The sequence below is a fragment of the Ailuropoda melanoleuca genome, chromosome 5 (assembly GCF_002007445.2).
Source record: "Ailuropoda melanoleuca isolate Jingjing chromosome 5, ASM200744v2, whole genome shotgun sequence".
Classification (NCBI taxonomy): Eukaryota; Metazoa; Chordata; class Mammalia; order Carnivora; family Ursidae; genus Ailuropoda; species Ailuropoda melanoleuca.
Window position 1 is genome coordinate 26,681,699 of NC_048222.1, and position 13,638 is coordinate 26,695,336.

At 43.8% G+C, this 13,638-nt stretch overlaps 2 protein-coding genes across 2 annotated transcripts in view; one reads left to right on the top strand and one right to left on the bottom strand.

The window, feature by feature from the left end:
• The first annotated feature begins 10,353 nt into the window (after window positions 1-10,353).
• On the top strand, window positions 10,354-11,235 carry MCCD1 (mitochondrial coiled-coil domain 1). The gene is made up of 2 exons (XM_002930017.4): window positions 10,354-10,521; window positions 11,050-11,235. The coding sequence occupies exons 1-2, from the start codon at window positions 10,354-10,356 to the stop codon at window positions 11,233-11,235; spliced, it is 354 nt and encodes a 117-aa protein (XP_002930063.1).
• Window positions 11,236-11,540: 305 nt separating this feature from the next.
• DDX39B (DExD-box helicase 39B) overlaps window positions 11,541-13,638 on the bottom strand; it is an 11,869-nt gene continuing 9,771 nt past the window's right edge. Inside the window, exons 7-11 of the mRNA XM_011216732.3 lie at window positions 13,498-13,629; window positions 12,647-12,756; window positions 12,404-12,548; window positions 12,110-12,257; window positions 11,541-11,781 (exon numbers count right to left, since the gene is read on the bottom strand). Of these exons, the coding sequence (XP_011215034.1) occupies window positions 11,765-11,781; window positions 12,110-12,257; window positions 12,404-12,548; window positions 12,647-12,756; window positions 13,498-13,629 (552 nt within the window). The 3' untranslated portion in view covers window positions 11,541-11,764. The remainder of the gene's footprint in view (window positions 11,782-12,109; window positions 12,258-12,403; window positions 12,549-12,646; window positions 12,757-13,497; window positions 13,630-13,638) is intronic.

A 13,638-nucleotide genomic window follows, 5' to 3' on the forward strand; every position in this document is an offset into this window, starting at 1 on the left:
TTTTGTGTGTGTGTGTGTGTGTGTGTGTATACACACACACAATGGAACATACTCATTATATTACACAATGGAATACTCAGTCATAAAAAATAATGAAAACTTGCCATTTGAAACAACATGGATGGAACTAGGGCATATAATGCTAAGCAAAGGGGAAAACAACCATATGATTTCACTCATATGTGGAATTTAAGAAACAAAACAAATGAGCAAAGGGAAAAAGCAGAGAGAGAGAAGCCAAGAAACAGACTCTTAACTATTGAGAACAAACTGATGTTTACCGGGGGGGGGGGAATGGGTCAATAGGTGATGGGAATTAAGGAGTACACTTACCGTCATGAGCACTAATAATATACAGAATTGTTGAATCACTGTGTTGTACACCTGAAACTAATGTAACACTGTATGTTAACCATACTGGAATTAAAAGGAAAAAAAAGCAAGGGAAATCAGTACAGAATAAGATAGATAAGGTGATCAGCATGGGCCTCAATGAAGTAACATTTGAGCAGACTTGAAGTAGGTGAGAAACTGAGTCATGGAGGTATTTGAAGGGAGAACAATTCCGAATCAAGCTCTGTACATACCCAGGCTCTGCACTGGGCAAGCGCTAAAACTTCAATGGGAATGGAGGTGTGCACACTTATGGACAGACAGACGTCTGACAGAGAGTTCTGGAGTCCTCCCTTTCCTACTCTGGCTTGTAGGAATCCTGGAGCTGGGAGGGAAAGAAGGCACTGGTGTGTGGAGGAAGACTAGGAGAGGAGGGAGGGAGCAGGGATGGGAAGCCCATTCCTCTGTCTGCTGTATCTCTCCTACATTCAGAGTCCTCCCAAGCTTGTGGTGACTGACAGGAAAGACCTTGAGGACAATCACACGGAAAAGCTGAGAATTTGCTTCTCGCCTCCCGACATGCTGACCCAGCTGCAGAAAGGGAAAGAGCTGACTGTGGACTCAGGGGGATTCAGCTTGGGGGGAACAAGACACACTAGGGCTGGGCAGCTGTAGAGATCCTTCATGGAGAGGAGCCAAGATACCCCTGCCTGTGGAACACCTGAGTCTGAAGGAGCTGCCGATGTGACCGGGGTGAGGTAATATCACGGCGGGGTAAGGGTGGGGGTGAATCTCATCCAGGCCCAGCCCACGCCCTCTGCCCCTGTACCCAAGGCCCATTGCTACCCCCCTAAATGGAGACTCTGGGAATGTCCTCAGTACCCCTCTGATCTCACCCTCATTCAAAAGTCCTTCTTGCTCCAACCTCCTTCATCTCTGCTGTTTCTTCCATCATAGCCTCAGGCTCCGACCTCTCTCTCTCTCTCCTTTTCTGCCCTCCGGGGGTAGGAATGGCTCCTTTCCCACTGAGGAGCAAGCTCTAGGTGAGAAGCTGGGCTCTAGCTGAGGTTGGAGGAAGGAAAGGCTTAAGGGCCAGGAGTCTGGGAGGGAGAATGGGAACAGCCAGAGCAGAAGCTGAAGGGCTGGGGGAAGTGATGAAGATGTTTCCATATCATTTTTCTCTCATAATCTGGGAAAGCCATCTTTCTCCCAGGCCCAGGGACATGGAAAGAGCAGCAGGAACAGAGAACTATTCCACATGAAGGAAAAATATAAGTGATTCCCCTCTCCACTCTCTTTTTCCTTTTGCCCATTCTGGCCAATTTTGTAAATGAAACTTCTTCAGAAACTTGATTTTTTTTTCTTTTAGTAAAGTCTCCAAATATTAGGGAATTAAATTGTTAATGTCTAAGCCCTACAGACTGAAAACGCAGCAGCTTTAGCAAATAAAGACATGTATGGAGAACTGGCCACCAAACATCGGGTGCTAAAAGCTGCACGGAACAAACTCCAATGTGGTGCTGAAATGGGAGCCGCTTACTTGCCTGTGTGAGCTTGAGCAGCTCTTGAAGCCTCTGTGTCCTCTTTAGAAAAGTGAAATGAGCACCCAATACCCAGATCTTGGTCTCTAAATGTCATTCTCCGATAAAAGGAACCAGAGTTCCTTAGAAAAAAAGCTAATTCTATGTCCAAGACAGAAAAAAATACAGGATGAGCCTGGAATATCTCGCAATGCCAGAAAGGAAGTGTACCTCCCCCAAAAGGGAGGCATGTCAAAGAGACACAGGAGCCAACCTGAAAGAGCTCCCTGTGAGCAGGGCTGCAACAGTATGAGCAGCAAAATAACCACTGTTTGGATTATAACCCAAAATATTTTTTAAAAATATTGAGTTCATACAGGAATATATAAATGATTGATAAATTTGAAAATGGGGAGAGAAGGAACAAATCGTCCTTACAGAATAATTTCAAGTAATATGAAGAGAATTCCCTTTCCAGGAAGTGGAGCTTGATTGCCCTCCCCTTGAATGTGGGTTGGACTTGGTGACTCACTTCCAAAGAACAGAATGTGGAAAAGAAAAAATGACTACTAATTGCAAAGTTACTACTTTATAGTACAGAAACCATGGCAGAAATAAGCTTAACCAAGTGTTAAAGTTCATGTTGATATCATGCACCCCCTGATATGATGTGATGAGAAGGGCATTTTACCTCTATGGTATTTTTCCTTAAAATCTATTACCCAATGTAGTCATGAGAAAACATTAGACAAATCTACACTGAGCGACATTCTACAAATTATCTTTCCAGTAGTCTTCAAAACTCTCAAGATCATGAAAATAGGTAAAAACTAAGAAACTCAACAGATTAGAGGAGACTAGGGAGACATAACTTAATGCATTAAGATGCCCTGGGCTATTAGATACTTCCAATATAATGTTCCATTGCAAAACAGAAAGCACCAGGCCCAGATAGATTCAGTGGTGCATTCTACCAAACATTTACGTAAGAAGTTATAACAATTCTCTACAATCTCTTCCAGAAGATAGGTGCAGAAGAATACTTCTAACTCATTCGATGAGGCCAGCATTACCCTAACACCGAAACCAAAAAAATATTACAAGAAAGAAAACTACAGATCATTATCTATCATGAACATACATGTAAAAATCCTCAACAAAATATTAGCAAATCAAATCCACAATGTACAAAAGAACAATACACTGCAACTAAGTGGGATTTATCTCAGGCACACAAGGCTAGTCCAACATTTTTAAATCAATTAACATAACCCATCATATCAATAGGCTAGAAAGGAAAAACCACATGATCATATCAATAGGTGCATGGAAAGTATTTGACAAAATCCCAACACCCATTCATGATTTTAAAAAATCTCAGTGAACGAGGAGTAATCTCCTCTTAGTGAACAAGGAATAGAGAACTTCAACTTGATAAAGAACATCTACAAAAAAGCCCACATCTAACATCATACTTGATAGTGAGAAACTAGAAGCTTTCTTGCTAAGATCAGGATCAAGGCAAGGATGTCCCCTCTCATCACTTTTCGACATCCTACTAGAAGTCCAAGCTAATGCAATAAGACAGGAAAAAAGGAAATAAATGGTATACAGATTGGGAAGGGAGAAATAAAACTGGGTTTGTTGACAGATGGCATGATCCTCGGGGCACCTGGGTGGCTCACTCATTAAGCGTCTTCCTTCAGCTTGGGGTGTGATCCCAGGGTCCTGGGATCGAGCCCCACATTGGGTTCCTCTGCTGGGAGAGCCTGCTTCTTCCTCTCCCACTCCCCCTGCTTGTGTTCCCTCTCTCGCTGGCTGTCTCTCTCTCTCTGTCATATAAATAAAAAAAATCTTTGAAAAAAAAAGATGGCATGATCCTCTATGCAGAAAATCCAAAGAATCAACAACAATAAAAATTTCTGGAACTAACGACAAGCGATTATAGCAAGGTTGTAGGATATGAGGTTAATATATAAGTCAATCACTTTCCTCTTTAGATCCTCAGCTTACAACAGGGTTATGTCTCAGTAAGCCCATAATTTGAAAATACTGTTAAGTCAAAAATGCATTTTTTTGGCTTTCTTTTTTTTAAGTCTTTTTTTTCAATGTCCATCCCCCAGTGACCCCATCCCTCCACCCCCCTCCCCTCCAGCAACTGTTTGTTTCCTATGATTAAAAGTCTCTTACGGTTTGTCTCCCTCTCTGACTTCGCCTTGTTTTATTTATTCTTCTCTTCCTATATGATCCTGCTTTGTTTCTCAAGTTCCACATACGAGTGACATCATATGATAATTATCTTTCTCTGATTGACTTATTTCACTTAGCACAATACCCTCTAGTTCCATCCACGTATTAGAAATGGCAAGATTTCATTTTTTGATGGCTAATATTCCATTGTATATATACACCACATCTTCTTTATTCATTCCTCTGTCGATGGACATCTCTGCTCTTTCCACGGTTTGGCTATTGTGGACACTGCTGCTATAAACATTGGGGTGAAGGTGCCCCTCCGGATTACTACATTTGTATCTTTGGGGCAGATACCTAGTAGTGCAACTGCTGGGTTGTAGGGTAGCTCTATTTTCAATTTTTTGAGGAAACTCCATACTGTTTTCCAGAGTGGCTGTACCAGCTTGCATTCCCACCAACAGTGCCCTCTCTCTACATCTCTCCAACATATGTTGTTCCCTGATTTACTAATTTTGGCCATTCTGACTGATGTGAGGTGGTATCTCATGGTGGGGTTTTTTTAAGATTTTATTTATTTATTTGTCAGAAAGAGAGAGAGAGAGTGCACAGGCAGGGGGAGCAGCAGGTAGAGCAGGCAGAGGGAGAAGCAGGCTCCCTGTTGAGCAAGGAGCCCAATGCAGGGTGCAGGGACTCGATCACAGGACCTGAGCCAAAGGCAGACGCTTAACCGACTGAGCCACTCAGGCATCCCCTCATTGTGGTTTTGATAAAAAAAAATTCATTTAACACACATAACCTACCAAACACAATGGCTAAGTCTAGCCTACCTTAAGCATACTCAGAACACTTACATTAGCCTACACTTGGGCAAAATTATCTCACACTGGGACAAATTTATAATAAAGTGTTGAGGGGCATAATAAAGTTTGAGGGGCTCAGTCAGAAGAGCATGTGACTCTTGATCTCAGGGTCATGAGTTTGAGCCCCACATTGGGTGTAGAGATTACTTACGTAAATAAAAACTTTTAAAAAAGTGTTAAACAAAATATGTAACTTCTTGAATACTATACTGAAAGCAAAAAACAGGATAGTTGTATGGGTACAGAATGGTTGTAAGTGTATTGGTTGTTTACCCTCACAATTACATGTCTGAGAGCTGTGGCTCACTGTTGCTGCCCAGAATCACAAGAGAGTATTTACTGCATCACTAGCCTGGGAAAAGATCAAAATTCAAAATTTGAATTATGCTTTCTACTGAATGTGTTAAAGTAAAAAAATTGGAAATCAAACCATCGTAAGTCAGGGACCATCTGCATACTAGCAATGAACAAGTGGAAGTTGACAAAACTCTGATAAAAGAAATCAAAGAACCGAACCAAAGAGGCAAAGGATCTGTACTCAGAAAACTATAGAACACTCATGAAAAAAATTGAGGAAGACACAAAGAAATGGAAAAATGTTCCATGCTCATGGACTGGAAGAACAAATATTGTTAAATATCTATGTTACTTAGAACAATCCATACATTCAATGCAATCCCTATCAAAATACCATTAACTTTTTTCACAGAAATGGAACAAATACTCCTAAAACTTGTATGAAACCAGAAAAGAACATGAATAGCTTAAGGAATGTTGAAAAAGAAAAACAAAGCTGTGGCACCACAATTCCAGACTTCAAGCTCTATTACAAAGCTGTAATCATCAAGACAGTATGGTACTGGCACAAAAACAGACACATAGATCAATGGAATAGAATTGAGAACCCAGAAATGGACCCTCAACTCTATGGTCAACTAATCTTCAACAAAGCAGGAAATAGTATCCAATGGAAAAAAGACAGTCTCCTCAACATATGGTGTTGGGAAAACTGGAGAGCCACATGCAGAAAAATGAAACTGGACCATTTCCTTATACCATACACAAAAATAGACACAAAATGGATGAAAGACCTAAATGTAAGACAGAAATCCATCAAAATCCTAGAGGACAACACAGCCAGCAACCTCTTTGACCTCAGCTGCAGTAACTTCTTGCAAGACACATCTCCAAAAGCAAGGGAACCAAAGGCAAAAATGAACTATTGGGACTTCATCAAGATAAAAAACTTTTGCACAACAAAGGAAGCAGTCGACAAAACCAAAAGACAACCTACAGAATGGGAGAAGATATTTGCAAATGTCTTATCAGATAAAGGGCTAGTATCCAAGATCTATAAAGAACTTATCAAACTCAACACCCAAAGAACAAAAAACCAATTAAGAAACGGGCAGAAGACATGAACAAATATTTCTCCGAGGAAAATATAGAAATGGTCAACAGACACATAAAAAAATGCTCAACATCACTTGGCATCAGGGAAATACAAATCAAAACAACAATAAGATACCACCTCACACCAGTCAGAATGGCTACAATTAACAAGTCAGGAAACAACAGATGTTGACTAGGATGTGAAGAAAGGGGAACCCTCTTACACTGTTGGTAGGAGTGCAAGCTGGTACAGCCACTCTGGAAAACAGTATGGAGGTTTCTCAAAAAATTGATAACAGAGCTACCCTACAACCCAGCAGTTGTACTACTAGGTATTTGCCCCAAAAATACAAATGTAGTGATGCGGAGGGGCACCTGCACCCCAATGTTTATAGCAGCAATGTCCACAACAGCCAAACCGTGGAAAGAGCAGAGATGTCCATCAACAGAGGAATGGATAAAGAAGATGTAGTGTGTATGTAAACAAACACACACACACACACACACACACAGGAATATTACTCAGCCACCAAAAAAATGAAATCTTGCCATTTAAAATGACATGGATGGACTAGAGGGTATTGTGCTAAGTGAAATAAGTCAATCAGAGAAAGATAATTATCATATAATTTCATTCATTTGTGGAACTTACGAAACAAAATACAGGATCATAGGGAAGAGAGGAAAAATAAAACAAGATGAAATCAGAGAGGGAGACAAACCGTAAGAGACTCTTAATCATAGGAAACAAACTGAGGGTTGCTGGAGGGGAGGGGGTGAAGGGACATTAAGGAGGGCACTTGATGTTATGTGCACTGGGTATTATGTAAGACTGATGAATCACTGACCTCTACCTCTGAAACTAATAATATGCTATATGTTAATTAAATTTAAATAAAAATCAAAAATTAAAAAAAAAAGAAATCAAAGAACTAAATAAATGAGAAGATATTCTATATTCATGGATAGGAAGACCTGATATTGTCAAGACATCAGTTCTTCCCAACTTGATCTTTAAATTTAACTCAATCCCATTCAAAATCTCAGCAAGTTATTTTGTATTGACAATATGATTCTAAAGTTTATATGGAGAGGCAAAAGAGCCAGAATAGCCAGTCTACCATAAGAACACAGAGCTAAAGGATTGATACTACATTACTTCAAGACTCATTATAAAGCTATAGTAATCAAGACAGTGTAGGGCACCTGGGTGGCTAAGTCAGTTAAGTGTCTGCCTTTGGCTCAGGTCATGATTCCAGGGTCCTGGAATTGAGCCCCGTGTTGGGCTCCCTGCTCAGTGGGGAGCCTGCTTCTCCCTCTTCTACCAGCTTGTGCTCGCTCGTGCTCAATGTCACTGTCACTGTCTCTCTCTCAAATAAATAAATAAAACGAAAAAAATTTAAAAACAGTGCATATAGTACTGGTGAAAAAAACAAGTAGACTAATAGAATAGAAAACCCAGAAATAGACCCACATAAATATAGTCAGCTGATTTTTTATTTTTATGGAAGCAAAGGCCATATAATGGAGAAATGGTAGTCTTTCAACAAACAGTGCTGGAACAAGTGGAACAAGTGGACATCCACATGGAAAAAAAAAGTGAAATGAGAAAGCTCTCTTGAAAGGTTACCGTGAAGGTCACCTACGACAAGAACAAAAATTGCCCAGCAGGTTCAGTGGACTTCAGTATTTCTAAGGACCCAGCTCCACAAGAGTGTCATATGAAGGTACGGTAATTAATGTCAGTCACCTCAGTCCTGCCAACCCACTGGGTTGGATGAAGGATCAGCATATTGGCCTCAGGAAGCTCTGCAGCCCTTTGACCTTGTGCATGGTGCTTCCCATAATCCTGTTTGTCTCTGGCTGAAAACCAGGCTTCTCCTGAAGAAACCAGGCCCATTTGATTAAGCGTCTATTAGACATAAACCCTTTTCGTAAAGGAGGGGGGAGACTCTAGTAAGACGCTGTGAGAGGGGTGCCTGGGTGGCTCAATCAGTTAAGTGTCTGTCTTCAACTCAGGTCATGATCTCAGGGTCCTGGGATGACCCTCGCATCCGGGAGTCAGCTTCTCCTTCTCCCTCTGCCCCTCCCCCTCCCGCTGCCCCTCCCCTCACCTCATGCTCTCTCACGTGTGCTCTCTAATGAATAAAAAAATTTTTTAAAAAAGACACGAAATACCTAAGAATAACAAAAACATACAGTAACATGAAATTAAGTATCTGGCTTATATGTTTATCTTCATTCCTTCATTTCCATGATTATGAGATCCAAAACTCGTCCAATAGATTAGAACTGACTCAAACGGCAGCCTTCCCTTCATATCAACTCTCACAGATGAACAAAACCTCAATCCATAGACTATTTTAACTTGTGGTTTAGGACTACCTACTGTAAATTATTGGGAGGTTAGTCCGTTTTGGAGTTCATAACCTAAAATAGAAACTCAGATGGTAGAAATGCCTAGTTTTCAGGAAGGATACTTTATTAGTGCATCATTTAGATTGTCTTACAGAAGTTTCATTTGCTGTATTTTCTTAATGGCTACCAATCTTGCTTTTAATTCATCAATGTGGTGAGTTTAGCTTCAATATTAGTTGCCTGTAATCTGTTTAACCTTATACTGGATCGTTTCCCACAACCGTAACATTAGTTTGGGCCTCTTATGTTCCAATAATTAAGACTTTAAAAGCCATGCATATACTGCAAATCACATATGAATCATGCATACCCTATCGCTAAGAAAAATGAGGAAGCTTCTCTTCCCCCCAAATCCTAATGAAGTTCTTGGTTCTTTTTCCACTGAAAAGTGAGAACATGTCAGCTAATGGGGAATATGGGGTGTTTCGCCCCATCTAAAGGTGCTTCAGCAGCACCCCCGCCAAGTTTGAGAGCCACTGACCTCCAGGGAGATCACCCTCCCTGGTTCCTGGATCCCCATGCTATGGCAGAGGCCCTCTTCCCTCCAAATTCAGCATGATGTCACAAAGATAGTGAGCCGCTTAGCAACCGTCCACTCTCCAGCCATCTTGTTTTCTGAGATACTTTTTTCTGTCTGAGGGTCTACCTTTCTCCCAGATGATCAAAACTGGGACCATTCACTCCCTTCTGAGCCACCTCTGCCCACAGGGATGTAGTGGTGCCCTCCAGCCACAGGACGTTTCAGTACATACTGCGGCAAGGCCAACACCTACACAGGAGGTTCACAACACACACGCATCGAGTGTGAACAGAGCTTTTGTTCTACTACAGATTAAAGTGAGGGCTCATGAGTTCAACAAAGCTTGAAACCTGTTACCAGTGTCACAGACTTTTCAGGAGCCACGGGTACAATGACACAACAGTGCCCTCAACTACCAGAGAATGCAAAACCCTACAACATGCAATGCAGACATGAAGGAATGTCATTCTAGGCCACCAAGAAGGAAAAAGCGGAAATAAAGGGGTGATCAATACTTGAGCCAGGTCAACGGCTATAAGCTTTCAAGTCAGCTGGGCATGAATCCTCCAGGCTTTTCCACCAACCAGCTGCAGACCCTGAGTCCTGAATCAAACACTTCTGAGGCAGTTTCCTGCACACCAGCAATGTAACTTGTACCTTGCATATTTGACACAAATGAGAAGACATAGTGCTAGGAAAAAGACAAGACTTAGGCTGGGCACCAGTGTTCTAAAGCAAGTTCTGCCTGGGGTGCCTGGGTGCCTCAGTTGGTTAAGCATCTGCCTTCAGCTCAGGTCATGATCCCAGGATCCTGGGAAGGAGCCCCATGCCAGGCTTCCTGCTCAGCGGGGAGCCTGGTTCTCCCTTCTCCCCTCTGCTCACTTCAATAAATAAATAAAATCTTTTAAAATAAATAAATAAAGCAAGTTCTGCCTCAACTGGCAGGAATTTTTTCACATAAGGAAGACTGTCTGGGGCCAGGTTGGGAGGGAGGTAAAGGTAGGGGCAGGGCCCTGGGCAGGGCCAGTCACTGAAGCGAGGCCAAGGCCTGGAGAGAAGGAGCCAGTTCCTGGTGGCTGTTGGGCAGTTCAGACAGTTCCCTGCTACACCAGCCATGGTACTCCCTCTGCCCTGGCTCTCATGCTGCTGCCGTCGCTTCCTCCTGCCTTCCTGGCCCCTGGCTCCCCAGGGCTCCTGGAGGTGCTGCTCCCAGAGCCCGAAGGCAAGCACAGAAGAGCAGACCAGCTCCACATGCTGTGGAAAGATAAGGTCATCTCCAAGGGTAAGTGGCACCAAGAGTTGGGGCAGAGGGTGGGGGGAGGAGGGTGAAAGAATCCCTTCAATCTTGTGTCACGGACCTGCTCCAAGTAGATACCACCCCTACCCCCAGAGCTCTTGGCCTAGTTCCAACTCCCAGATCCCCAGCACCTTCCCCACCCCCTCTCTCTAGACCTCAGGGCTCCCTCTCCGCACAGCCCTCCCTCACTGCAGAGTCCATGAAGTCCTTGGACAGGAATTTCCCCTCACTTAACAGTTAATTATTTCTTAGTGGGGGGAGGGAGAACCAGTCCTCTCCTCTCCATATCCTTCCTTGTACAAGGAGTCCAGTTATAACCCCTGAGCAGCAAACTGCCCCCCCTGAGGCTTATGCCTAAGACCAGAAGCTACCTTAGCTTCACAGTACAGATGACCTTAATATAATGGAGTTGAAAGGTGAGAGGCAGAACTGACCTCCAGCGGGCCTCGGCCTCAGCCCCCAAAAAAAAAAAAAAAAAGCTGATGCTCCCTCCCCTCTGCCCGCCTCACTCAGGGTCCCAGGCCCCGCCCCACAGCTGAGCTGGCCCAAGCCGAGGAGTTGCTGGAGCAGCAGCTGGAGCTGTACCAAGCCCTACTGGAAGGGCAAGAAGGGGCTTGGGAAGCCCAAGCCCTGGTGCTCAAGATCCAGAAGCTAAAGGAACAGATGAGGAGACACCGAGAGAGCCTAGGAGATGCCTAAGCTTTCCACCAGTTCCCACATTACCTTCCAACACTGGAAACGCTACACACCACCCACACTGGGCCTCTGGGTCAGAAAAATCCCAACCCCTCCCAGGCCACTAGGGAAAATGGAAGACACCTCCACAAAGGGCAGAAATTGGAAGTAGCAAGGAGCCATGGCCTCTGCATTCTTGGTCACATCGCCCTCCTCCTTGACCCCTCCGCATTGACCTGGACCCCAACGGCAGGGCACACAGTCCTTATAGGAATATACACTCAATCGTGGCCTAACCTCACCCCAAATCCAATAAAGGGATGGAGCACTTACAGACACCACAGACACATGTGTTTTTTAGTTTTGTTAAAAAAACTCAGACAATTCAGGAAATAGGGGTTTAGGAGTGGTGGTGATGCAAAAGGGGGAAGCCATGGGGTGGGGGTGGGGGATGTCAGGGGCAGGTGGCAGTAGTGTCTCCTTCACCCCATGCCTGCTGTCATCTCCTGAAGAGGGACAGACTGTCACATTCCAAAATGGGTGGGTGAGTCCTCTACCGCGTCTGTTCAACTGGAGAGAAAACATGGCACAATTAGGATAAGACACGGAAAAGGCAGGGCTGGCAGAACCACCACCCGCCCCCATACATGCAGAGGTCTGCAGTCTGTGGGTGCAGAGGATAGGCTGGGGGTGGGGAAAGATAAACTTCATCAAGAGAAAGAAACCTACAGGTCAACTAAACATCCCAACAGGGGCATCAAGATCAGGGGACATGAACTTCTCAAGTGCCTGTTAGGCACCAGAAAACTTTACGTACATAATGAGATTTAAGACAAATACACTAGGGAACAAAGAGACTGAAGAGTTGAGGAGCCAGTTTCCTGAGATCCATACTCACTGTAGGAGGAAATGTCTATCTCATCAGGCAGCTCACTAATATTGACTTCAAAGCGATCCTGCACATCATTGAGGATCTTGGCATCATTTTCATCTGACACAAACGTGATGGCCAAGCCCTTAGTGCCAAACCGACCTGCTCGGGCCACCTGGAGAAAGAGAGAGAGGGTAGCACTGGGAAGATTCCCAAGTAGGAAGACACCCAAAAGGAGGGGTGAGAATGTCAGGTATGAAGACACAGAAAATCAGGGAGCAGGAGGGGACACTGGGATGCCCGTGTGGGTGTAGAGCTTACCCGATGCAGGTAGGTGTCGGAATCCTCAGGCATGTCATAGTTGAAGGCAATGTTCACCCGCTCAATATCCATGCCTCGGCCAAAAAGGTTGGTAGCCACAAGAATTCGTCGTTGAAAATCTTTAAACTGCTGATACCGAGAAAGCCTTTGTGAGAAAGGAAATTAGAAAAATGTTGAGTCCCTTCTCTCAATGGTCTCTTTTCCTTCCCAAGAACACAAAACATCTTTCCATCTCTGACTCACCTCTCCTCCTGGGGCATCCCTCGGTGGATGGCAATGGCTGGGAAGTTCTGCTCCACCAGGAGCTGGGCCAGGGCAATGCAACGCTGCACAGACTTCACAAAGATCACCACCTGGGTGTGTGACAGTTAGGCGATGTGGGTCCATGTGGGATGTGTGAGAGATCATGTGCGAGAAGAGTTCTCAGTAACTACACTCTTCTAAACAAATTCCTCCAAATCGCCATCACATATTCCTCTTCTGTTCTAAACACAACTTAGCCTTTCTTACTCAGCTCTGGTTCTTCCCGAGCAGACATGCCGCAGAGAAGGCGCAGAGCACAGAAACCAAAACTACCAGGTATGCTGGGAAACAAGAACAAGGCTAACGGTAAAAATGAGAAAATGATAAAAAGTAAAACTGAAGTCTGGAAAGATCGCGACCAGTATTTTCTGCTCATCAGAAATAAACGTAAGCAACCTACCTTAATTTTAGAAAGTTTTTGGTGCAAATAAACCACACAACAGGTAAGGTGGTGGAACATTTCTTCTCGGTAAATAGCACGAGAAGAAACAAATTTAAAGAACCTAACCAGCCCAAGATATTCCGGAACTTCTGCAAGCTTATGAAATCCCCTCAAGGATTTTCTTTATTGAGCTTTTTCTTTACTAAATAACTGGCTGTGAAGCCATGGAACAGAAACGCAGCTCTCACTTATGTTTAAACTCTCATTTAAAAGGATCTCATTTAAAGAAAATTTCTCCACCATTCTTCTCACATCACATATGTACTATCCTCAATAAAAGGGTACTTAACCAGGTTTCTGCTACAGTTGGAGACGTGCTCGTCCCCCTACTGGACCTTGAACAACTGACCTGATTGAACTCAAGGACATCGAGAAGGTCAAAGAGCTTCCGGTTCTTCTCGTTGTCCTTCAGTTTCACGTAGTACTGCTGCAACCCGTGCAGCGTCAGCTTCGTCTCATCATCCACGAAGATCTCCATTGGCTGGGGGGG

Coding starts and splice junctions, on each gene's coding strand:
- MCCD1 (XM_002930017.4), top strand. CDS start 10,354: ATGGTACTCCCTCTGCCCTGGCTCTCATGCTGCTGCCGTCGCTTCCTC. Junction 10,522..11,049: donor AGATAAGGTCATCTCCAAGG/GTAAGTGGCACC, acceptor CGCCTCACTCAG/GGTCCCAGGCCCCGCCCCAC.